Source organism: Sceloporus occidentalis, unplaced genomic scaffold (genome assembly GCF_023333645.1).
Source record: "Sceloporus occidentalis isolate IW3139 unplaced genomic scaffold, rSceOcc1.0.p SCAF_10, whole genome shotgun sequence".
Lineage (NCBI taxonomy): Eukaryota > Metazoa > Chordata > Lepidosauria > Squamata > Phrynosomatidae > Sceloporus > Sceloporus occidentalis.
The window spans coordinates 21,860,245-21,882,419 of record NW_028316990.1 but is presented as its reverse complement, the minus strand read 5'-3'; the positions used below and the strand labels follow the sequence as shown (position 1 = coordinate 21,882,419).

General features: G+C 53.1%; 2 protein-coding genes across 2 annotated transcripts; both read right to left on the bottom strand.

The window, feature by feature from the left end:
• Positions 1–210: 210 nt before the first annotated feature.
• KCTD19 (potassium channel tetramerization domain containing 19) lies at positions 211–9,614 on the bottom strand. Its single transcript, XM_089540140.1, has 16 exons — positions 9,557–9,614; positions 8,351–8,728; positions 7,876–8,026; positions 7,304–7,495; positions 6,873–7,004; positions 6,268–6,493; positions 5,604–5,764; positions 5,180–5,283; positions 4,557–4,699; positions 4,222–4,305; positions 3,768–3,867; positions 2,769–3,375; positions 1,853–2,047; positions 1,051–1,205; positions 734–835; positions 211–367 (listed from the first exon to the last, which is right to left on the bottom strand). Exons 1-16 carry the CDS (start codon positions 9,557–9,559, stop codon positions 251–253), a joined length of 2,850 nt encoding a protein of 949 aa, XP_089396266.1. The 5' UTR covers positions 9,560–9,614; the 3' UTR covers positions 211–250.
• Positions 9,615–11,087: 1,473 nt separating this feature from the next.
• Positions 11,088–16,095, bottom strand: LOC149306131 (uncharacterized). Its single transcript, XM_089540402.1, has 6 exons — positions 15,874–16,095; positions 14,430–14,481; positions 12,687–12,874; positions 12,116–12,277; positions 11,748–11,858; positions 11,088–11,309 (listed from the first exon to the last, which is right to left on the bottom strand). The coding sequence occupies exons 1-6, from the start codon at positions 16,021–16,023 to the stop codon at positions 11,196–11,198; spliced, it is 777 nt and encodes a 258-aa protein (XP_089396528.1). The 5' UTR covers positions 16,024–16,095; the 3' UTR covers positions 11,088–11,195.
• Between the last annotated feature and the right edge of the window lie 6,080 nt (positions 16,096–22,175).

Genomic DNA, 22,175 nt, shown 5'->3' with positions numbered 1-22,175 from the left:
TGCCAGCTTTCCTGCCTGCGCGTTGTGCTTTATGTGCCTGGTGGCTGGTGGAGGCTGTGGGCCTCTGGGCTGGATCCGCCAGGCCTTGGCTTTGAATGCCCCCCCCCCGAACTCCAAGAAGCTCCCTGGGCTCAGAAATAAGGGGAGGGGGACACCATGGGCTTCCCAATGGGCTTGCGCATGATTCAGATTGACCCAGAGTAAAGAACTTGCTAATTTATCTGTGCAGGAGAAACCGAAGAGTTGGGTTTTATTCAGAATTCTGTAAATACTTCTCTATGACAAAATGAGAGAGTGATTTAAAATATCCCCGTTTAACCAGGAGGTCAATGCAGGAGCTGTACTTCCATGCAAATGGCAGAGAAAACTGAAAGGAAAAGACAGAGGTTAGGGACTGGTTTGGGGTAGGAAGACACTCTGACCGCCCCCCTTCCCCTAGGGATGGGGGTCACTTCTGGGGGGTTTTGCAGGCTGACCCACTGCCTTCAAAGCCAAATGCCTTTGGAGGGAAGAGAGCTCCATCTCATCTCATCTCCAGCTGCACAAGACATGTCCAGCATGTGCCCCATTTTGTGGCATTTAAAGGGCTGTGTTGGGGGAAGAGAAGGACAAAGGTATACAGCCATTGCAAATGGGGCCCCACATTATGGTTAAAGGGGAGCCTGAGCCCCTCCTGAAAGGAAAGCCACAAAGCAGGGAGGTCAAGTCCTCTGCCTCTGCAGGCCCCACTTACTTCAACCCACTTTAGCAATTTCTCGCAAACAGAGCTACTGGCTTTAAAGGGGGCCATGTTCAGCAAGTCAGCCACAAACTGCTGGGCCGTGATCTGCAGGCTCTGCAAGAGAAGGGGGCTTCAGGCATGGACCAGAAGCAGAGCCACTTCCCTCTGCAGAGGTCTTGGGAGGAGGGAGATGGGACGGCCAGGTCTCCATCCATCCATCCATCCATCCATCCATCCATCCATCCATCCATCCACTGGAGTCCCCTGAGGCCTGGGAGACGCTCCCAGTGGCATGGAGGGGACAGCAGAGCCCACCCAGGCCAGCTTACCCAGAGCCTTTGCACAAGCAGCTCTATCCTGGCTGTGGTCCCTTTGGGGTCCTTCTGCCTTATGGACTCTAAGATGATGTCCGTGAGGAAGTGGTGGCACTTGCGGGCATAGAAGATCTCCTCTTGGGACAGCGGAAAGCTCAGGAAGACAATCTCTAGAAGAGCAAAGCATTCTTCATCTCCGTCAACCGTCATGCGGCCTCAACACCTCTGGTATTTGGGTGCTTCAGATGAAGCAGGGCATGGCTGCCATCCCATCCTCCCTGAGGCATTGTTGGGAGCATGCTGACGGCTAATGGGGGCACACCTGTGTGTGTGTTCTCCCATCCGCTTGAATGCCAGTCTGCAGGCACTGGGGCTCTTCCCCACTTAGATCTAGGAATGGGGTCACTTCTTTGGGGTGGGGACAGGTTTCCAGTGTCTCCTCTCCACAGCCTCCCCAACTGGCTCTTCTCACCCCCCCCCCCCCCCCCATATTAGTGGTTTCAGCTGCGTTGAAATGTAGCCTCCACTCCAACCCATCCTTCCTCCAGCATGGGAGCAGTTTGCTGATGCCCAGATGACATCTGCTTTGCTGGACCCTGAGGTGAGTGGCAGCGGAGGGGGGGTCCCCATCTTGGCAGGTCTTACAGAGATCCATGGGTCCTTTGAGGGGCTTGGTGCCCCATCCACCCACCAAGAGTGGTTGGCGCTCATGGCGCTCCAGTAAAGTGGGCCCCTTCCCTCCCACCCCATCGCCCTTGCTAGCCAGGATCTTCCTGGCAGCCTCTGGCTTTCCAAGTGCAGATGGACCAGGCTTTACCTGAGGATGCTGGGTCGGCCAGAGCACCGGCCAGATTAAGGCCTCCCAGGGATGTGCTATAGAGAATGCTCCCTTCGTGAGATGTGCAAGAGCCATCGCAAGCCACTACAGGAGGATGGTCCACTTTCAGGATGAAGCCAGTGTGGCCCTGTGGCTTGTGGGAGATCGGGTGGCTAGTCAGCTCTGGGAATGACCCTGGAAATAAAAGCATTGCCTTTAAATCAACAGAGACCATGGTGTTGATGGGGCAGTATGTGTTTAGTCTGAAAGGAACTCTTATAATATTTATAATGTTTTGGTAGCTCACATGTCTGCCCAGGACACCTGAGTCAGATGTCAGGCGAAGGGGCAGCAGAAAATGGCCAGTCTGGACACACACACCCCAACCTGGCCAAAGTCAGACCCAGCCACAGAAAACCCAGGACCTCTACCATGCAAAAGGGATCTTCTTTTGTGCTGTACTTCTGTGGCGAGTCCCCCATTTGCTACCACTAAACCAGGACATTTTGTAGATGGGTATGCAGCAAGAGACTTTCCCACCACGGCCCCCTCCTTGCACTGGCCAGAGCCGGGAGAAGGCAGTGGTTGCTGCCACCTTGGCTGGACCTTGACTGGTGGCAGGTACTGGGTCCTGTCCAGTCTCAGGGCCAGGGGCGAAGCTTGGCTGGGCCTGGCTGGACTTGGGGCGGAGGTGGCCAAGGGAACGCCTGCCCTGTGAGGCTGTCTTTGGAGGAGAGGGATGGTGGGTGGGCAACCTCTGAAGGCAGGGGTCCCCAGAAGAGTCCCAGCAGCCCTTCATTTTTGGAGGAGGAAAAGGGAAAGAGGGCACATCTTTCTTCCCAACTAACCAACACCACCTGATGCAAATTCCCATGCAAACTCCCAAAGGAAGAGCAAAGGAGGACGGTCCCCTCACCTGTCTCTCTCTCTTTGCTGGCAACCTTTCCTCCGGTGTGACGGACCTCCTCAGGAGTGCCATCTCCTCCTGTCTTGCCAAGCCAACGCTCAGGAGGGAGTGTGCCCAGCGTGGGCTGCCCAGCCTTCGGTGGTGCTGGTTGGATGAGGAAGCCGTTTTGAGAGGGCCCAGGACTGGAGACCCCAAAGCTGCTGGCCAGTGGCCGGTTGCAAGAGGCTCTCTTTTCAGCCTCTTTGTCTGCCCTGAGGCCGCCAGACACCAGTGGCAATGATGGTGGTGGTGGTGGTCCAGGGGTTGGCAGCTGGGGTTGGCAGCGCCTGCAGCTCACCATATCCCAGCCTTGGACCAGGGAAATGAGCTTCTGGATGGGAGTGTCCTTGTTCTCTGACCTCCTGGCCCCACTGCCCCTTGCTCCCCTCTTCCTGGGGGGGCTTTCAGACCGCCTGGGGCTGAAGGGATCAGCCAACCCTTCGGAGAAAGGACTCCGTCGCTTCACTCCTTTGGCTGGGGCAATGCACATTCCCCTTCCACTCTCTTTGGCATTTGCGTTTGGGTCTGGTGCCTCTCTCCTTACACTCCAGTTACTGGCCACAGCAATATGCAAGAGCTCCGGAAAAGAAAGAGGGTAACATTTCCACTGAAAAACAGCTCCTGACAAATGGTCCCATTCTTTTCCCACCCCATTTGACCATCAGAGGCAGTAAGAATATCATGCCAGGAACATGGCTTGGCCCCAAAGACCACACAGCCCTCCTTCATTGCACAGGGCTTCTAGGGCCATGGAACGTAGTGGTCAGAGCGCTGGACATGGTGGCTTCAGATGCCCAGCCGGCCAGCTGAGCTCATTACGCTCCCTTGGGACAGTCACACTCTCTCAGCTTACTCTTCCTCGCATGGCTGGGAGGCTGAGAAGGGTCTTCCCCCCGAAATCCCTTCTGCTGCTCTCCTGAGCCCCTCCTTGGAGGAAAGCAGAGGGTCTGAACTGGGAGGAAGACTTACCTTTTGAGGGTCTTCTCCAGACTCCTGTTCCTTCTCTGAGATCTCAAGACTCTGGACAGGAAAGGCTTCCCTTGGCACTTCCTGCTGTTGCACCGACAACCTGTGAAACACACTTTTCACACTCAATAGCCACCAACGCTCTTCCTCCACACACCTTTCCCTGGGCAGTGAAGGGCTTTCCTTGTGTCCTGAGCCTCGAAGAGCCTCCGGCCGTCTAGGGCAAATGTCACCCAGGGAGAAGGAGCAACTGAGAGGAAGAATTTAGGTGGGCAGATGGTCTCGGGGGGGGGGGTGGGGGAGGAGGAAAAGGTCAGGGCTGCCCTTCTGCTCCATCCTCGCCCCTTTGTGGCCGGAGCAAGACGGATGGCAGGCTGGCAAAGGGCCAGGGTTTGGTGGTGACCCTTCCTCCCAGTTGCCCTGCCAGCATCCCAAGAGAGACAGATAGGAAGCCTACCTGCAGGAGTCCAACTGATGGAGGGCTTCCAGGAGCGAAGGGATCTGGTACTCCGTCACTTCTTGGCACAGAAGGGCCCACTCTCTGCCGGCCAGAAAGGGAAGGCGAGGGCCATTTGCTCCCTGGAGCCAGAGGCACTCAGGCCCTCCATCTGACCCTGAACCTCGCTGGGCGAGGGATGCTGCAGCAAGAGGCCCGGGCCATTTGCGTGGGGCGCCCCCTCCTGGCCCCAGGAGGCACTCCTCCTCCTCCTCTTCTTCTGGTACCCAGAGAGGGAGAGAGAGAGAGAGCGAAAGCATCCTTCCAGGGGAAGAAGGAGGGCCAGGTTCACTCACTTGAAGTCTGAGGGCAAGAGCAGCCTTCCTAAGCGGAGGAAGTTGAGGACGTGGCGGAACATCTCTCCATCTCCGTGAATCAGGAGGCTCTGGCCACAAGCCATCCAAATGGCCTTCCTCCTGTTGGACAGCAGCTCCGGACACTGGGACAGAAAGCAATGAAACAACGACACAGGCTCACATGTTGGAAACAGAAGGGCTTTCTCTGCCTTGACCCTTCTCCACAAGTTTGCATCACTTCTCCCAGGTAAGGAAAGCAGACTGTGAGTAATGGAGCAGAGCATTTATTTATTCAGACTCCACATCTCTCCAGCGTTTCTCCAGTCTCTCTTGTGCCTCTCTTGTGTGTTTTACAATCTCTCACCTCTGAGCTTTCACACTTTTCCTCACTGGGATATTGTCTCTTCCATCTCTGTTGCTCCTACGTATATAGTGCTGACCCCAGTAAATGTCACCCAACCCATGACAGCATGTGCCCTTTGTGTTTGGCCATACCCCTCAGTTGCGTTGTCCAGATGATGGGGGACCCATTGCCACAGCTGTGAACTTTGCAATGAGTAGCTTTAGCTGCATTAGTGCCAGGGAGGAAGCATTCTCAAAAAGAAAAAGAAAGAGCTATATACCTTTAATAACGTCTGTAAGTAAGTTGCGTACCAATGACTTCCCGCATACACCTTGACAATATGGAGGGGTGAAAAGACAGCTATGTCTGCTGCCCAGTTTGCACCTGGAAGACACCATCCAAAAGAGTAGAGAAAAGAAAGATCCACGAATGGTGCCTCCATCCCTTTCCATCTGGGGATTCTGGTTGTGCAATTACAAGGGCCACAAACGGACTCTTGTGGGGTGGCCCTGTCCTATGGGGCCACTGGGAAACCAGCCCCACGAACTCCCTTGCTGCATGGCAGCCTTCTCCTCTCGCATGGCCAGGCTTTTCCAAAGGAGCCATTTCTGCAGCCTGAAGGAAATGACTAACCGTTGACGCAACTGCTAATGCTCTTTGCAACAGAGTTCTGCGTCACAGAAAGGCTCAGGTGTTGGACTTACCTTTTCCTCCGGTGTCTGTGGATGTCTGTTGTTTTAAATATATTTTCAAAGCCTCCTTCATTGGTTCGTATGTGACATCCATGTGATCCAAATAGGCACAGAGTTCTGGAAGCTCAGATATCGATCGTATCAGTGGAAGCCTGCAGGTTCCTAACCAATTCCTTTGGGCATAAAAAGAAATTCATTGATTACTTTCAGCTATTTTCCCCTGTCCTTTTTGAAGACGACCATTAGATGATCCTACCCTCAGTCTCACAGTCCCACAATACAAGATTCCCCTCCCTATATTTTTCTTTTTTTCACTTAACTCTGGTTTAGGCCTATATGACTTTTGTATTGCAGACTGAGTCCTTGGCACTTGAAAAATTATATGGGCCTTTTATTGAAATAACAAAATGAGCAAGAAACACACCATATAAAAGCAAAAGCAGACAGCTGTGCCATTGCCTGATCCAAGGAAACCCTTAGGTATTTTGAAACCTTGTACTGAATCCTGCAAGCTGCCTGCCAGCACCAAAGGTGCTAATGGGGATGAAGCGGCCAAAAGAAACTGGCGTGGGAGCAGGGCTGGCAGAGCCAATGCCATTGGAGGTTAGGAGGGTCCCCCCTTCTGCAAGGAAAGGAAAGAGCAGCCTCCACAGAGAAGCCCTTCCGAAGAACCTACATGACATGCTGAAAGAGGACTCCGTTCCCGGAGATGTAGAGCTTGTCACCGTCCAGAGTGCCCTCCATGTGGAGCTGCCCCAGGGCCGAGTCCGGGTACTTGACCAAGAGGCCAAGGACCATCGGGTACAAAGGGAGAGGCAGGCCCTTCTTCATGGCTTCCGGTGGCTTTTCTGCTGGGCTTTTGGCACAGCCTTGAAGGTCAAGTGTCTCCTCTGAGCAGACTCCTAGGAGAAAAACCCAGAAAGAAAAAGCCAACAACAGATTAAAAACCCAATTTACCCTTTCAACCTTTCTCCACCTTCACCTAACAACCCAGTGAAAAACATCATGGTTCGTTTTAAAACAGCAGAAAAGGAGCCCCCCGGGAATGGGGCCTGCACCTGTCTCTGGAGGGAAATGGTGGCAGTTTGGCCAAATTCTCAAAGCTGGGAAGACTGCCTTGGAGATGGGGATGGGTTTGGGAGCAGGTTTTGGACCAGGCTTCTCCAAGTATATAGACTAGTACATAAACTACTCTCCCACTGTTTATGGAGGACATCTCTTTTTCTCGAATGGCAACTAATTTCCAATCATTTTGCACCGAAAAACCAAGAAGATCCAGACCAAGGTGAGCCTTGCAGATCCTGACTGCCTCCATGACCTCAGGGATCCCCAGCGCCTCGGCCTCCGCTTCCAGGGCCTCCATGCGGGAGAAATCGTCAGGCAAAAGCATCTTCTCAGAGCGAAGGTAGTTAGCTAGCCAACAACAACAACAACCAAAGATAAGCCCAGAACGTATTGAGACAACGGTCATTAGTTTGGGTTCCCCTGGTGCCTCTATCCATGCTTTGCCCAGTCAGTGCCCCAGCCTTGACCGTTCTGATTTCCTATGCCAGATTTCTTCCTCCCTCAACAACTCTGGCCCTTCTGGACAATGCCCCCGAAGGGAACCTCCAGACGGGGCCAATGCTGGAATAAACCAATGACCCAAAAAGATTGGAGAATCTGATTATTTCACCCCCTTTGCCCCATTGATCCTTAAGGGAAATACTTGCCTATGAAGCGGAATGCGCTGCTTTCACATTCGATCAGCACGGCGTTGTCAGACAGCCAGAGCAGATTGTCATCGCTGACCAAAGAGGGGTGCTTCTCTGCCACGTCCAGCGGCAGGAAGCAGTAATGCACCTCCTCCTCCGTGTCCAGGAGCGGCGTGTCCATCAGCCCCAGGGGGGCTTTCTCATGGAGCCCTAAGGGACAGCAGGTGCAACAGGTGGAGGAGGGAGATCAGCAGCCAGGAGGCCGGCAGGAATGGCTGAGTGGTCAGCTGGAGGGAGGCCAGGGCTGGGACCTTGCACCTGGGACTCAGTGCTCCGACGGGGCTCCAAGGCATCCACTGAGCCCCCCCCCCCCCAACCCCATAAAAAGACATCCATTTGGCCTGGCTCTAGCTACTTCTATTTTAGTCTCTCTCTCTGGCTCTTATGGAATTGGCCATGGTTAGGTCTGGTCTGAATGTTAACTGCCTCCTTTTTAAATTGTTATTTACTTGAGAAATGATGGTTTCTGCCAAGTGCCAGAGCTAGAAGTTTCATCACATGCGCACATACGCAAGGGAGCGAAATGTTACCAGTAAATGCGGGGCTTTTCAGAGGAAACTCAGAGGGCTTGCTGATGCACTTTCTGGTTCTCCAGTAATTCATGGATGCTCTTTCGGCGATTGGTATGTCGGCCGGTCGGATGCGCAGGTTATGCTTCCCCTCCTTTAAATTGTCCAAAGTCTGTTAGGGCAGACAAACATCACATCGCTTCAGAACAAGAGGCCGTCCCTGGAAGAAGGGCCTTCCTAAACCATACCACAATGTCAAAGGCAAAATTGAGCATCACAAATGCAAACCCAATGCCAATGTCTCTTTCGCACGATGTGGTTCTTGCACTCTGACTCCACTTTGACTGGCAGGGCTCCATCCTAGGGATTTGCAGCTTAGGGAACCCCTCGTTTTGGGGGACAAAGGAGTCCTCTCAGCCCCTGGCCTGCCCTGGTGCCCCTGCCCCAAAGAGAAGGGGGTGCGTGTGTTGTGTGTTGTGTGCCATGTGTTGCATACCTGCAGGAGCGTGGGGAGGCCCAGGCACATGGCCTGTTCGTAGAGGAGGCTGAGCTCAGCGCAGCTGGACAAAGAGAGCCTGGTGGAGTGGAGGAAGTAGTGGACGTGGCGGAAGGTGTAGCCGTCCCGGTCAATGAAGAGCCGCCCCACGGCCGTGGCATCGCTGCCCTTCTGGTCACCCTCCTGGTCCTCCTGGTCCTCCGCCTTTGGGGCCAGGGCCGAGACCTCCTTCCAGAGCAAGGAGTCTGGGAACTGGGCGATTTTGCTCCTGGGGAGGGAGAAGCACCAGCCCCCCACGTTCAGGGGCACCGAGGGGTCTTCCTCCGAAGGCAGGCAGAAGGCCGCAGGGGGGTCCTCCTTTGGCCCCTCCGGCTCTTCCTAGGACACAGAGAAGAAAGCCATCTGCCTGGGACTGTTCAAATCATAGAGTTGGAAGAGACCCCAAGAAGGGCCCTGATCCAGTCCAACCCCTTTCTTCTGCCGTGTAAGAACTCCCCATCAAAGTATCCTATTGACAGATAGCCATCCAGCCTCTGTTTAAAGACCCCCAAAGAAGGAGACCCCACCGCTCTCCCTTGAGGGATAGCTGCATAGAGAGATCTTGTGGCACCTTTGGGACTCACTGGACAAAAGACGTCAGCCCTTTTGCAAACTTAAGCCTACTTCCTCAGATGCATTCTAGGAAAGCTCCTCATGCTCTTATCTTTCCCATCTCTCTCTCTCTCTCTCTCTCTCTCTGTGTGTGTGTGTGTGTATCCTTTTTGTTTAAGGGGGAGGTTAGAACTTGCACATGGTTATTTGACTATGTTTTGACTGTTTTGCTCTAAGCCGCCTCGGTCCTAATTGGAGGAGCTGGGAGATAGATAGATATTTATATATATGTGTGTGTTATTTATTTATCATTTTGCAACAACCCCGTTTTTGTCCCTAACCCACTACTTTGAATATACAAATCCAGACTTATCCTCCCTTATTACCTGTGACCCAACTCCAAGGGAAGCTGAGGATGGCAAGCCCCCCCTGAGCAAAGAAAGCCCCCTTCTAGGGAATTCTGGGAGTTGGAGTTCGTCTGGGACCCACAACAAACTCTCAGAATTCCATCGCTTTTCAGCCAGACAACAAGTTCAAACGGTGCCAAAGCGGGTTATGTCTCCAGTGTGGATGATGCAGCCCTGCGATGGCCCTTGGCTCCCTCCCTCTTCTTACCATGATGGCCGGGGAGTGTCCAGTGTCTAGTGTCCAGTGGGGCTCAACTGCCTCCGGGTCTCGCGGCCGGAGAGTGGGCGGGGCGTTGCCTGGCAACGGGGCGGAGGGGGCTCCCATGGGACCAAGGTCCAGCCGGGATTCGAACCCCGGACCCTTGAACTCCCCTGAAGACCTGGGGAGGGAGGGAGGGCTCTGGAGCCAGGCAGCAAGGCAAGGCCACTTGAGACCCCCCAGATGTTGCTGGACCCCAACTCCCATCACCCCCCCCCAAAGGCCAGGGCAGGGCAGGAGGACTCCGCCAAGAGGGCCCTAGTACCTTGGACAGATCCGGAGAGGATGACCCTCAGGGACCATTGGAAGAGAGGAGCAAGGAAAGGAAAGGGGGAAGGAGGGAAGGAGGAAGAGAGGAGGAAGGGCCCAAGAAGGAGGGCTGCTGTCAAGGAAGGGCCAGAGGCTGATGGCCATTGCCTTTGCAAGACCACAACCGCAACGGCACAACCAGAGATTGCCTCAATAGGGAGCATCTCTCTCTCTCTCTCTCTTTATTGGTGAGCTATTGGCTGCTTCTTGCTTGCTCTCCACAGAGCAGTCTGCAAGAAAATGCATACAACGTTATTTTAAAAAATTAACAATGATTTTTAAATCCATATGTAATAAATAAGCCCTTCAGGCAAGAATAAACCGGCCGGGAAATGTCAAACCAACACCCACCAAACAGGGATACCTTTATTGGCCAACCAAAACGCACAATATACTGGCTGCAAGCTTGGCTTCAAGTATATTGTGCCTTTTTCACAACAAGTACGCTGTGCGTTTTGGTTGGCCAATAATAGTATTGCTGCTTGGTGGGTTTTTGTTTGAATTTATTCAATGACCAACACAGCTTGGCCTGAATGTTTTCTAAGTGAGAGATGTGTGTTTGCAGCCTCCTCCGTCTGAGCAATTGGCTCCGGTTTCACAGCCTTTGATGCATTTCGTATCTTTCCCTACACCTTGGAGTAAGTAAACCCTGAGGAAGGTCAGTGTAAATGGACACCCAGCTACACAGCCATGCGTGAGTTGGATGTCTAAGACCATTTAGGAAGCATACACTGAAAATATAAAACGGGGGTTGACACCTTGAAGGGTGAAGGCCAGTTGCCAAAGCGTCTTGTCCTTTTCTGCATCAAGTATGAAAGGAGAAAACTGCCCCAATCGGAAGCCATTCTGCCCATGGAGGACGGGCCTTTGGCGTCTTCTGGGCTGGAGCTTTCTCTCTCTTTCAGCCAGATTTAGTTAGGCTTTCCTTTTAATTTCTGCTTCTCAGAGGGAGATGGACATCACTCGGTTTTATTGTGCGGCCACAGACCCACTAAAAGGAGAGGCAAGAAGCTAAGAAGTAAGTGCTTCCAATTGCTGTTGTCTCAATTGTAAGAGTGGCTTACAATGGCATGAGCAGCCAGAGAGAGAGATGCTCCGGAGGCTTTGCTGGCCAGCCCTGCGCCAAAACCCTGAGAACATTATTGGGGACAGAAGACAGACTCCAGCTCTCGGATCAATTTTTATTCATGGGGAATAGAAATGCAAAGACTGGCCAAGTGTCAGGGTGCTCTGGGCTTGGAGCTGCATCCCTTGGTCCTCCTTTATGTCCTTGTTCTTCTCACCACGGAAGAGTTTTTCCTTCCCAGGTCACCAGGATCCCATGCTGTTTTTCAGAGAGGTTGCAAAGCACGTCCATAATGCCTTTCACGCTCTCCTCCACTGTCAGGTCAGCCTGAAACATCCAGGTTCATGTTAGAAAAGGAGGCTGTGTTCTCTATGCAGTGGCTGCCAGCCTGGCACAAGGTTTGTGGGCACACAAGGGTCACCTAGGCAGCACTGGAGCCCAGCCGGTCTCTGACCGTGGGATTTTCACAGCAAGGAGAAGCAAAAAGTTAATGTGTACACAATTGGAATATCTACTTAATATGTAGAAGGCAATATGTGTGTTGCTGTCTTAATGCTTGTGGCAAGAACAGTTCTGCCTTTCCTCTCCAATGCAAAGGAGAGAGAGCTAGTTTCCAGAGCTGTGAGTGAACAGCACATGTGTCCCACAAAACTGGGAAAGGAAGCGTTCACCTTCACCACATCCTCCCTCCCAGCGCTTTTTTTGTGTATGTGGTGAAACCCATGGCCTTGCATTCCTGAGATGTTGTAGAGAATGCTGACCCACCTGCTCCGTCCCCAGGTCCGTCTTCACCCATCCGGGGTGAATGGCCACGCACAGAATCCCGTCCTCCTTGAAGCCCACAGACTGCAGCTTGGTCAGCATGTTCAGGGCAGCCTGAAGAGGGAACAAATGTCAGCACAAAAGAGGACAGCAGCTCAACAACCATACATTAGGAAGGGGCTGGCCATGCACCGCATCTGAGCCACAGTCTGGATATGAACGAGGATCATAAGGCTGCCCAGTGTCCCCCGCAGCCCTGAAGCTCCTCTCCGAAGCTGGCCTGGCAATTGAGGAGCTGAATCTGAGGACAAAGGGCCAAAACACAGGCCCTTAAGACCTCTTGGGACCCAGAAAGGGCATTTGACCCTGACCTTGCTGCAGCGATAGGAGACCACTGGAAACAAGGCGTAATGTTCGGGGGCCTTCTCAATGGATCCCAAGACGGTGGACATGTTGATGATGGTGGCCTTTCCGCAGCCCATCCCTTTGTGTACGGAGGCATGGGCAGCCTTCCTCAGCAAGGGCAGGAATTCCTGGGAAAGGGGGGGGGGGAAGCACAGGGTTAGGAAACTGGATGATGCTCCTTCAATAGATCATATCAGCTATTTGCAGAAGTGGCAGAGAGTCTGGGCAGGGATTTTGGTCCTTCTTCTGTCCTTTTAAAATCTGAAGCTCTTGACTGGAGCTTGGGAACATACGACTTCTGTACTAGAGCCCCACAAGGTCCCCCTGCCAGCATGGCCATGGGGCCCTACTTTCCCTCTCAAAGGGGTAATGCCCACAGCACTGGACCTCAGTACCCAGGGTGCCTCCATTTGCATGAGGAAATGGGCCTGGTCCCAGGGCCATCCCCTCTGAAGCTCTGGGATCCCAGGGTCAGTTGTCCTGAAGTGGCCATTCCCAAAGTGCCCCAAACCCAAGATGGAAGGATGGCTGGCTTGCCTTGGTCACCAGCATTGGGCCCACAAGGTTGGTGTTGTAGACGTCCAGCATGTGTTCTGAGGTTGCCGACTCCAAGGTGCAGGCTGGCATAATGCCGGCGTTGTTGATCAGCAGGTTCAGGCCAGCACCACCCAGTCGGGCCTCGGCTTTCTTGGCGGCTGCCTGGATGCTCTTTGGGTCTGTGGCTTCTGCCAGGGAAAGACAGAAAGGGGCTCTCCATGAGCATGGACCGACCTGCCTCCTGCACTCTCAGCTTTGGTGGCTCCCCACCTCCTGCCTGGTTTTCCTCTGCTGTCTCTTTCCCTTTGCTCTGTGGCCGGTGCCCCTAGCCCTCCAGAGCACTTGGCACTGTGCTGCCTGCAGGGCCTCAGCTGGGGATGATGGAAGGTTTATCCAAAAGTGCCAGAACAGAAGGCTGCAACTGCTCATCCCTGCCAAAGAAGGGTTCAATCTTTCCCCTCCTGCAAAACCTGTCATGATTTCATATTGCCCCATGCACATGCGCTGTGCCACCAGGACTCCATCAGCCTGGCCCCCTTGCAAGCCTGCCTTACATCCTAAAGCTCTTCCCCGCCGGAGGCATGTGCATCATGCTTGTGTTCATGTGGAGGATTAGCAATTCCATCGCCCACCAACTTGTTGGGCCGAAGGCAACCTTGTCGTCATTGTTTTTGGTGGTTGCTTGTGCTGGGTGCCAGGCTGAGCTTGCCAGGGCCAGGCAAAAGGTTCCCACCACAGGTAGCCACTGCCACACAAAGGGCCTGGGCTGGCAGGGTTTCCTTGGAAGCCAAAGAACCGCTAATCCTCCCTTGCCGCTTAGGAGTGTGCAGCCAGGGGATCTTGGGATATGTGTGTGTGTGTGTGTGTGTGTGGGCTCCTTCCTTGTGGCTCTTGACCCCCTTCCTGGCAGCCCACTTGAACCCTTTATCAGCTGTTTTCCTCCCCTTCCCTCCTTTCTCCCTGAATGGCGGCAGAGGAGTGGCTCTGTTGACTCTCCTTTGGCACAGCTAAGTCTGAAAGGAAGGCTGGAGGAAAGGAGGGGCAAGGATTAGATTTGAAATGCTGTCTCACGCTGAAAGAGCTTTTCTTCATCAGAAAATAACAAAAAAGCCCTGGAGGGTTGCCTCTGCCCGCCTCTCTGGCACCCCACCCTTTGGGCCCATGGATCCGGTGGCAAAGGCACCCAGATGATGTTGGTTTGCTGAAGTCCAAGGGCCGATGAAGGCGCTGGCCAGCCCCAGCTGTGGCCCTCCAGCCCCGTGGCGCACGCTGCCCCTTTCCCAGCCAAAGTCCCCCATGAACCTCCTCTGTTCCTGGCCTTAGGGAAGCCAAGGGGGACCAGGCTCAGTCCAGATGGGAAGCGCCTGCAGCAAACCAGAGACTTCAGCCCAGACTGCCGTTCTGAGAGCTGGCTGTTCAGTTTTCTGCACAAAATGTTGTTTTGTGTGCAAACATATTTTTCACAAACAACGTTGAGGAGAACAAAATGCCACTGAAAAGATGGATAAGGACTCATTGAATCTCAGCCACTTTTTGGTATTATTTGTTCTTCTTCCACGTCGGCATGAAATAAATGAAGATTTGCACTCCTACTGAAGACTGTATTTTTGTCCTCCCTAACAGCATTTGCTTCCATATTGGTTAATTGAAAATATCTGCTTTCTTGAGAAGGAACCCAGAGGCACCGCAAGTGCAGAAAATGAGAAGGAAAGAAGGGTGACCAGGGAGCCATAAAGTACCTACCAAGCTGCAGAATGGCCAGATTGGGATGTTTGGATGCCAGAGCCCTCAGTTCCTGCAAGGAAAGCAAATTTACTTGGTGTTGTCTAGAATGCTTTAAAGAGTCCCAAAGGCAGCACAGACGTTATCCTGCGAACAACCCTCATGGTGGTTATAGCAATTTTGCAAATGACCTGCCAGGCCTTTTCCTCCAGAGGGGTGTTGCATAGTCTTGGTGTGGTGCATCTTCACGTGTGGCTATTGCCACTTGCCAGAGGTGAGGAAGTGACAGGGCAGGTGGGCTCCTGCGCTGCAGAAGAGGGCTGGGCTGCATGGCCTTTGAGGGTCTTTTCTAGTTGTAGGATGCTAAGATGATCCTGGAACTTCTCGCCATTCAAGGAAGTGCCAGGGCAAGGTATTCTGGACCAGAATTTTGTAATTTGTAAGCGGAATAGATATGGAAGGCTTTGCAACCCCCCCCCCCCCCGCCCCAGCAAGCCAGAATGATGTTGGTGCCTTTGCACTGGAGCCACTCTGCTAGGGTTGCCAAGGGTCAGGAGGAAGGAGCTTGGAGGCTCCATGGCAGTCCTTATCATCACCAGGAGTCCTTCACATTTTAGCTATCAAAGCTAGAGATACACAAACAATGCCTGGGTTCAGAGTCCAGTTCCGAGACTGGATTGCTTCACCCCCACACAGACCCTCCCTCACCTCTTTCTTTCTTTCTTTCTTTCTTTCTTTCTTTCTTTCTTTCTTTCTTTCTTCAATACACACTAAGAGGCTGTGTCTTACTTGCAGAATTAATGCAGTTTGACACCACTAACTGCCAGGACTCAGTGCTATGGAATCCCAGATTTGTAGTTTTGTGAAACATTCAGCCGTCTCTGTCAGTGAACTCTGATCACACAGCAAACTACAAATCCCAAGGTTCCATACGTTGGAGCCACAGCAGTTAAAGTGGTGTCAAACTGGGTTATTTTTTTTAAAATAATTTTTATTAAGGTTTCAACATTTAAAAACAAATAAAGAAAACTATTTACATCCAATGCTTATAATATTTAACAGATCACATCATACAAACCTTGTCATCCAGTACTTCCTAACCATCAGTCAATTTCTGCTTATTTAAACATAAAACCATCCTTGCTTAATATATTTCAAATACAACTCAAAGTTGTTATTATGTACATGTTTATCGTCCTCTAATATCCTGCCCAGCCATAATCCTTGGCTGCATCGCAGAAGGGAGCTCTGGGTTATTTCTGAAGTGCAGAACAGGCCAGAGAAAGAGAGCCGCAAACACAAGATGCAAGATCCTGGAAGTGATGAAGCCCATGAGTCAGAGGAAAGGTCTCTCTGGGAAGGGTCTCGCTGTCCTGCCTCCAATCTGGCAAAGGAGGGCATCTGTCCCCCCAGGAAACCCCCTGCCCCACAAGGCAATGGGGAAGTGATCATCCCAAGGACTCACCTGGGCACTGGGCCCTTCTGGGTCACGGCAGGTGGCAAAGACCACTTTGGGTGGGTTGGCCTTGGCCAAGAAACGCTTCACGAGCTCCAGGCCGATGCCTCGGTTGGCTCCAGTCACCAGGACGCTGCCAATAGGGCCCCCGGATGCCATCTTCTGCTCTGGAAGGGCTTTCCTGTGAGGCTCACCCTCTGAGTCACTCCTTTCCTTGCTGGGCCCAGCAGCAAACCACCCACCTCCTTCCCACCCCTTTGCCCAAGGGGCCAGGCTTGGCACGAGGGAAGCCACACCACCAGGGAGGAGCCGCCTGGGCTCATGCCAGGCCTGAGGTGAGCCTCCTCAAGCGGAGCAGAGCCCACCAGGCGGAGAGCCAGGCAGAGGGGCCCTCCTGAGACCCCTGCCCCACGCCTGCCCCTGGGCAACGCTCCTTGGAGGGGTCTGCCCTGTGCCTTTCTGGCCAGGCTTTCTGGCAGATGGAAGGGCTCCAAGCATTGCAAGCGCCAAAAGAGTGTTACGCATTAGTACAAACAAATGCATGCAGTGTGTGTGTGTGTGCGTGCGCACGCGCGCGCGCGTGTGTGTGTAAGGGGTCTACATAAAATTGGCTGGGCCTGCAAAATGCCACAAGAAGGAGCCTCATCCAGGCAGCCGAGGCCTAAAACATCTCCGCTCCCTTGGCTGCTGAAAGGCCCCGGTCGGACGGTGCCTCTGGTTTTAAGCCTTCCATGTGCAAAATGGTGGGAACATCAGACATGCTCAGATGGATCGGACCAAAGGCTCTCTCAGCCATCATTTGCAAAGGGGTCATTTTATCTCTCTTTTTGCACAGAGGCAGCTTGAAGTGGCCAGAGCAATGTTAGAGCCCCAGTCCTGCTTCTGTGTAAAGTTATTCTACAAATCCGACTGTTCTTCATATCAGAATTGTTTATCCTTTGGCAAAAGGCTGATTCATGAGCCTAAGTCCCTTGGGAGGAGCACCTTCCCTTTGACGGCTGGCATCTTTCTGGGCAGAGCGCCCCTGAGCATTGTGCATGGGGTCTGGGTCTGTGTGGCACGCATGAGGCTCTCCTATGGCCCAGGGGCCACTGAGCGTGCTGAAACAGGGCCGGCCCTGGCCTCTGCAGGCGTGCCATTGTTTCCTGGATGCCTGAGCTTAATCCCTTGGCATTTGTTGATCTCCTGGGGCGGTTGATACCTCCTCAAACACAGGTGTGCTCCAGGAGAGGCTTTGTGCTCCTTATCCTCTCAGGGCTGAGATGAAAGGCGTGTGTGGGAGTGATTTTGGGAACAAAAGTATCACAGGCACACACACAGAGATGACCCCATACCTTCCCCACACCCTTTCGGTAGTTGAAAATATGATGGCAGACAAGGAGAATTCAACACATGGGGTGGGGGTGGCATGGGGGGGAGGGCTCCAGTTTCCTTCCTTCTTTCGTTGCTTTCTTCTTTCCTTTCTTTCCTTTTCCTCCTCCTACATTTGAGGACCAAGAAGAGACAGAGGATTCTAGGAACTCAGTAAGTAAGGCTGCTTTAGGACAGTTTAGATAGGCTGCCTGTTGCTGGACTGCATCTCCCATCAGCCCAGCATAGCCTGGCATAGCCAAAGGTGAGGAATGGTGGGTGTTGCAGTCCAAGGGCATCTGGAAGGGCAGGGGACTCCCTCCTGTGGGTCAAAGCCAACACCTGGGTCTCTTCCTTTGGAGATGGGCAGGAGCCTTGGCATATTTGGTGGCCCTGCTGTGGGCACCCTGCCACCCCTTTCCTGGCTTCAGGGCAGACTAACTGCTTTGTTTTTGTGCAAAGCACCTTTGCTTTCTGCTTGTTCAAACACTTCCAGCAGTTAGAAACACAGAGGCTTTCGTGGGTGTGGTGGGAGGATTGTGGGTATGCTTTTTTTTACAACTGGATGACCAGAGCGCAAAAGGATGTGTGGATGGATGGATGGATGGACGGACGGACGGACGGACAGATGGAAGGCCTGGCCAAGCCGTCACAGGTAAGCATTGGCTGGAGCCCTCCAAGAAGTCAACCAAAGGGCTGTACTTGTGTGTGCATAAGTGTGTGTGTGTGTATGTGTACACCTGGGTGTATGCATGCTCTTGGCAGCCTGGAGCGAGCTCAAATGAAAGCAAACCAACGACCCATTTCAGATGTATTTTTAAAACTGCTGGGCGACAAGGCACTTCAGGCGCAGAGGGCTGCTGCCCAGGGAGCGCTGCTTCTTGGTCAAGCTTCCCTCGTTGCAGAGCTTTCCGGCGTCCGTTACCTGCAACTCCTTTGCTTCACCAAGGGACAACGTTGCCCTCCCAGTCAATGAAGGAGCCTGTGTCCTTTTCCGTCACGGAGGAAAGCACTTTCACGATCCCAGAGGAACTCTCTGCCACGGTTTGTGGGACCTGGAACATCCAGGAACACAAAACATTTGGAAATATTTCAGGGTTGTTGTTTTTCTGATGCAGAACCCAGCATGCTGTGGGCCCAAAGCAACATATCCCCCAAATCCACAGGAACCTTTCACGGCAGCAGAATACCTGGACAGGCTGTGATGTTTTTGGAGTAGACCCCTTGAATCAACTGTTAAATGGTGATTCAACACATAGGTAAATCCAGTTGGTTCAATGGATGTCCTCCAGTTACGACTAGCAATAGGATGTAGGTTGCCATGTGTCTGTTGCTAGTAGCATGGGGGGGGGGGGGAGTCACTGTGTTTCCCAAATTATTCTTACTTCCACTTCCCCTACTCTTAGTCAGTCCTAAATCGGCATGTACAAAGGGTGGGTCAGCATTCATAGAATCATAGCATTGGAAGAGGCCCCAGAGACCATCCAATGCAACCCAGGCTCAGTGCAGCATCTTCAGACAGAACCTCCCAGAAGCAGAGAACTGTCCAGAGAAGGAGACCCCAATACCTCTCTGGCTTCCATTGTGGCACTGCTCTCATTGCCAAGACATTCTTTCTAATGGCGCATGAGACCCTCCGGACAATTCTATATCAGCAAGTGAAACATCAGAGATGGATTCCCCAAAGGTCCCCCTGCCAGGTGTATAAAAACCCCTGTGTTTTCAGAGAATAAAGCACACCCCCCAGGGAGCCTGTGGGTTGGGGGCATATTACTGGCATATATTAAGAGAACGTCACGTTTCAGTGTCTGGAAGACTGTCCCAGTGGAATGACAGCTGCATCTCCCTTCTGATCCCAGTTCTCCTCCTCCTCCATCCTTGGGCTCATTCCCAAAGGAGCCAGGAGACCCATCCCTGTGCCCAAGATCCATTTGGGGAGATTGCCCCAACCCCCTTTTTCTCTGGGACCCCTCTGTCCGGGTGCAGCTCTGTCTGTCTTTGGTCATTTACCAGCATTGTCCCCATGGACGTTTTCACCCAGCCAGGATGGATGGACATGGCGAAAATCCCAAGCGGCTTGTACTCCAAGGATTGGCACCGGGTCAGCATGTTCACTGCAGTCTGGAGAAAGAGAAGCCCCACAAGGAGCCAGAGGCAGAAAGTGTGTGTTTGTGATGCTCCAGACTGAAAGCCAACAAACAAAAAGCCCAGGAGGCCCACTGCCCGCCTTGGAGGCGCGTGCGAGGGGAGCGTGGCCCACCGCTCTTACCTTGCTGCAGCGGTAGGAGATGACTTGAGAGAGATGCCAACCAGACATTTTTTCCAGGGAAGCAAAGTCACTGGAGATGTTGATGATGGCGGCCTTGCTGCAACTCAGCCCTTCCCTTTGGGGGCTTCTCTGGGCCGCTTTCTTCAGCAAATGGAGGAAGGCCTTTTGGAAGCAAAGAGGGCACCCATGAAAGAAAGGCCTGGCCCTGGCAGCGATGCCCAAAGGGGGGGGGACCCCAGCCTTGCCCCCTCGACCCTGCCTCTTGCAGGCAATGGCATGCCCTCCTCTCAGAGGATGCCCCCCACTGCCCCCAGTTTGGCAGCCCCAGTTAATCTTCACACTTTCTCAGCGGCTTTTGGAGTGTCCCAGGGTCCCTCTTCCCCTCCCACTTTCCCCCCTTCCGCTCGGCTTGCTACCTTTGCTGCAAACCGTTAAGCAATGCTCAAAGTGCAAAAGTAGTTTGCTGTGAGTTCAGCAGGAGGAAGGAGCAGAGGGATGGAGCCTTGCCCTTCCCAGGAGGCTCAGGCCAAAGCAAACTGCTGCAGCCTTCCTGGCTTTGGGCTGCTCTGCCTCACAAGCACCTCTTGCCGCCTTGAACACGCTCTGATGCCATCCGGCCACAGGGCCCTGGCTTCCACCTGGGAAATCTTTAGGCACTTTATCATCCATACCCTGCAAGATGTCACAGCTGAAAACCAGGGTTAGGGCTAGGAAAAGGCAGTCCGTCTCCTTTTTGGCCTCAGCCACAGTCCCAGCTGTGTCTCCTCCCCACAGCTGCCCCATGGCCGCCATGTTCTCCCCCAGGGACACCCCCCCCCAAAACAGACGCTCCCTTCCTGACACTGCTGAAGGTCAGATGGAAGCCCTTCCCAGCGGGTTCTCACCTGGGCGACTTGCAAGGTCCCAATGGTGTTTGTGAGGTAGACGTCAGTCATGTTCTTGATGGTTTCATTTGCCAAAGTGGTGAATTTGATCAAAATGGCAGCATTGTTTATGAGCAGTGTCAGCCCATTTTCTTCTACATGTTCCTTGACCTTCTGGACGGCGGCCTCTATGCTCTTCAGGTCCCTGATATCTGCTTGGAGAGATGGAAAAGCCATTGATGTCTCTGGTCCCATTGCGTACATGAGCAGGGCCACGTCTGGGGGAGGCAGCGTTTCCCTCGGCCCTTGCACTCTTGACACTCGGCCCATTTTGGCCACTTCGGCCACCATCTGGGGGCACCGAACCCACAGCCAATGGGTCAATGTTGCTCCCTAGGGGGTCTGCCCCATGGCATCAGGGCGGCATGGTTAGCCCTGCCATGACGCCAGCAAAAACTGCAGAGAGCAGGCGGAAAATTTCCAGGGAGGAACCCATTAAAACATGACACTGCCTAACTCCAGAGTGAAAACAAGCACATACCAAGCTGGAGCACCACCAGGTTTGGATGCTGTGAAGCCATCCTCTGCAGCGTCTGGAAAGAAGGAAAACCAGAAAAGCATGCCTCAGGATGATGACTCTTTCTTTCTTTGCCAACCCAAACTGGGGAGACATCCCAGAAAAGGAAGAGGACAATGCGGTGGTCATCAGCCTCCTTCTGCCGGCCGGACCAGGAGCCAAAGGAGGCCCTGAGCGCTGTACCCACCCACCACCATGACGCAGAGGTATCTCTCTCTCACACACACATTCATGTGAAGACCCCATGCCTCCGGCCTCTGTCTCCTTCTGGGGGGGGGTCTGCTCTTCTCTCGTCTCACGGCCACCCCCTGCCTCAACCCCCATTACTCCCACTGCTTGCAGCCTGTCCGTTTTTGGGGTTCTGTGATGGCCACCCCAAAGGGAACCTGGAAAGTCTGCCCAGCGGTCGGGTGTCACTGTTGGCCAGACACACGGGTGACAGAGAGCCACCCAGACACCTGAGCCGTGACCTGGCCATCCTGGGTGCTTCATGCCATCCTTCCTCCTTCATGAAAGGATGGGAAAGAGCCCCAGACCAACCCCTGATGAGGACATCTTAGGAGGCATTGGGGGAAAGGGCAGCTGGAATAGTCCTGGACTTCTTGGTGCAAACTGGAGTCCGATTCATGCGGCCTTTGCAGGAGCCTTTGGGGGCCATCATGGCCACCACCAACTTCTCAGCGAGGGAGCTGTCGAAGCTCTGCCCAAATGGAGACATTTTAAACGGTTCTAATTCTACCGACAGTTTAATGTCATCTTAAACCTTATCTTTATATGCGTCTATTTACATGTGTTTCTTTTTATCTCACACAGTCTAATGTAATTTCAAACATAATTTTAAAAACGTGTTTCTTTTTGTTTTGCAAGAGGCGGAGAGGTAGCTACATTTGCACTGTGCCTGAGTACAGAAGTTGCATGGGCTGATAAAAGAGACCTCTCAAAAGATACTTTTAAAAGTAACTAGAAAACATTCCTCATTACATTGACAAAGCCATGCTGGTTCTGTTCATTTGTGCTGCTTTTCAAATGTAACTTCATTATCCATTTGGCATGCAATTTTTTTAAAAGCCATAAATGCAAAGGGTAACTTCTTCCAGGTTGCTGTAGGGTTTCTGTCCAGGCCCCGTCCATCCCAGGACCGTCCTTACCTTGCCTTCAGGGCTGTCCAGGTCACGGCTGGTGGCGAAGACCCACTCGGGGGGATCGGGCATCTCCAGGAAGCGCTCCACCATCCCCAGGCCGAGACCCCGGT

Excerpts from the sequence above, each read along its gene's own strand:
- KCTD19 (XM_089540140.1), bottom strand. Across the intron at positions 6,494-6,872 it reads GATCTGCAAGGCTCACCTTG|GAGTCTGCTCAGAGGAGACA; the intron begins GTCTGGATCTTC and ends TTTTTCTCCTAG. Across the intron at positions 3,868-4,221 it reads CATCAGTTGGACTCCTGCAG|GTTGTCGGTGCAACAGCAGG; the intron begins GTAGGCTTCCTA and ends TGTGTTTCACAG.
- LOC149306131 (XM_089540402.1), bottom strand. The coding sequence starts at position 16,023 with ATGGCATCCGGGGGCCCTATTGGCAGCGTCCTGGTGACTGGAGCCAAC. Across the intron at positions 11,859-12,115 it reads TCTCCTATCGCTGCAGCAAG|GCTGCCCTGAACATGCTGAC; the intron begins GTCAGGGTCAAA and ends TTCCCTCTTCAG. Across the intron at positions 11,310-11,747 it reads CGGACCTGGGGACGGAGCAG|GCTGACCTGACAGTGGAGGA; the intron begins GTGGGTCAGCAT and ends TGGATGTTTCAG.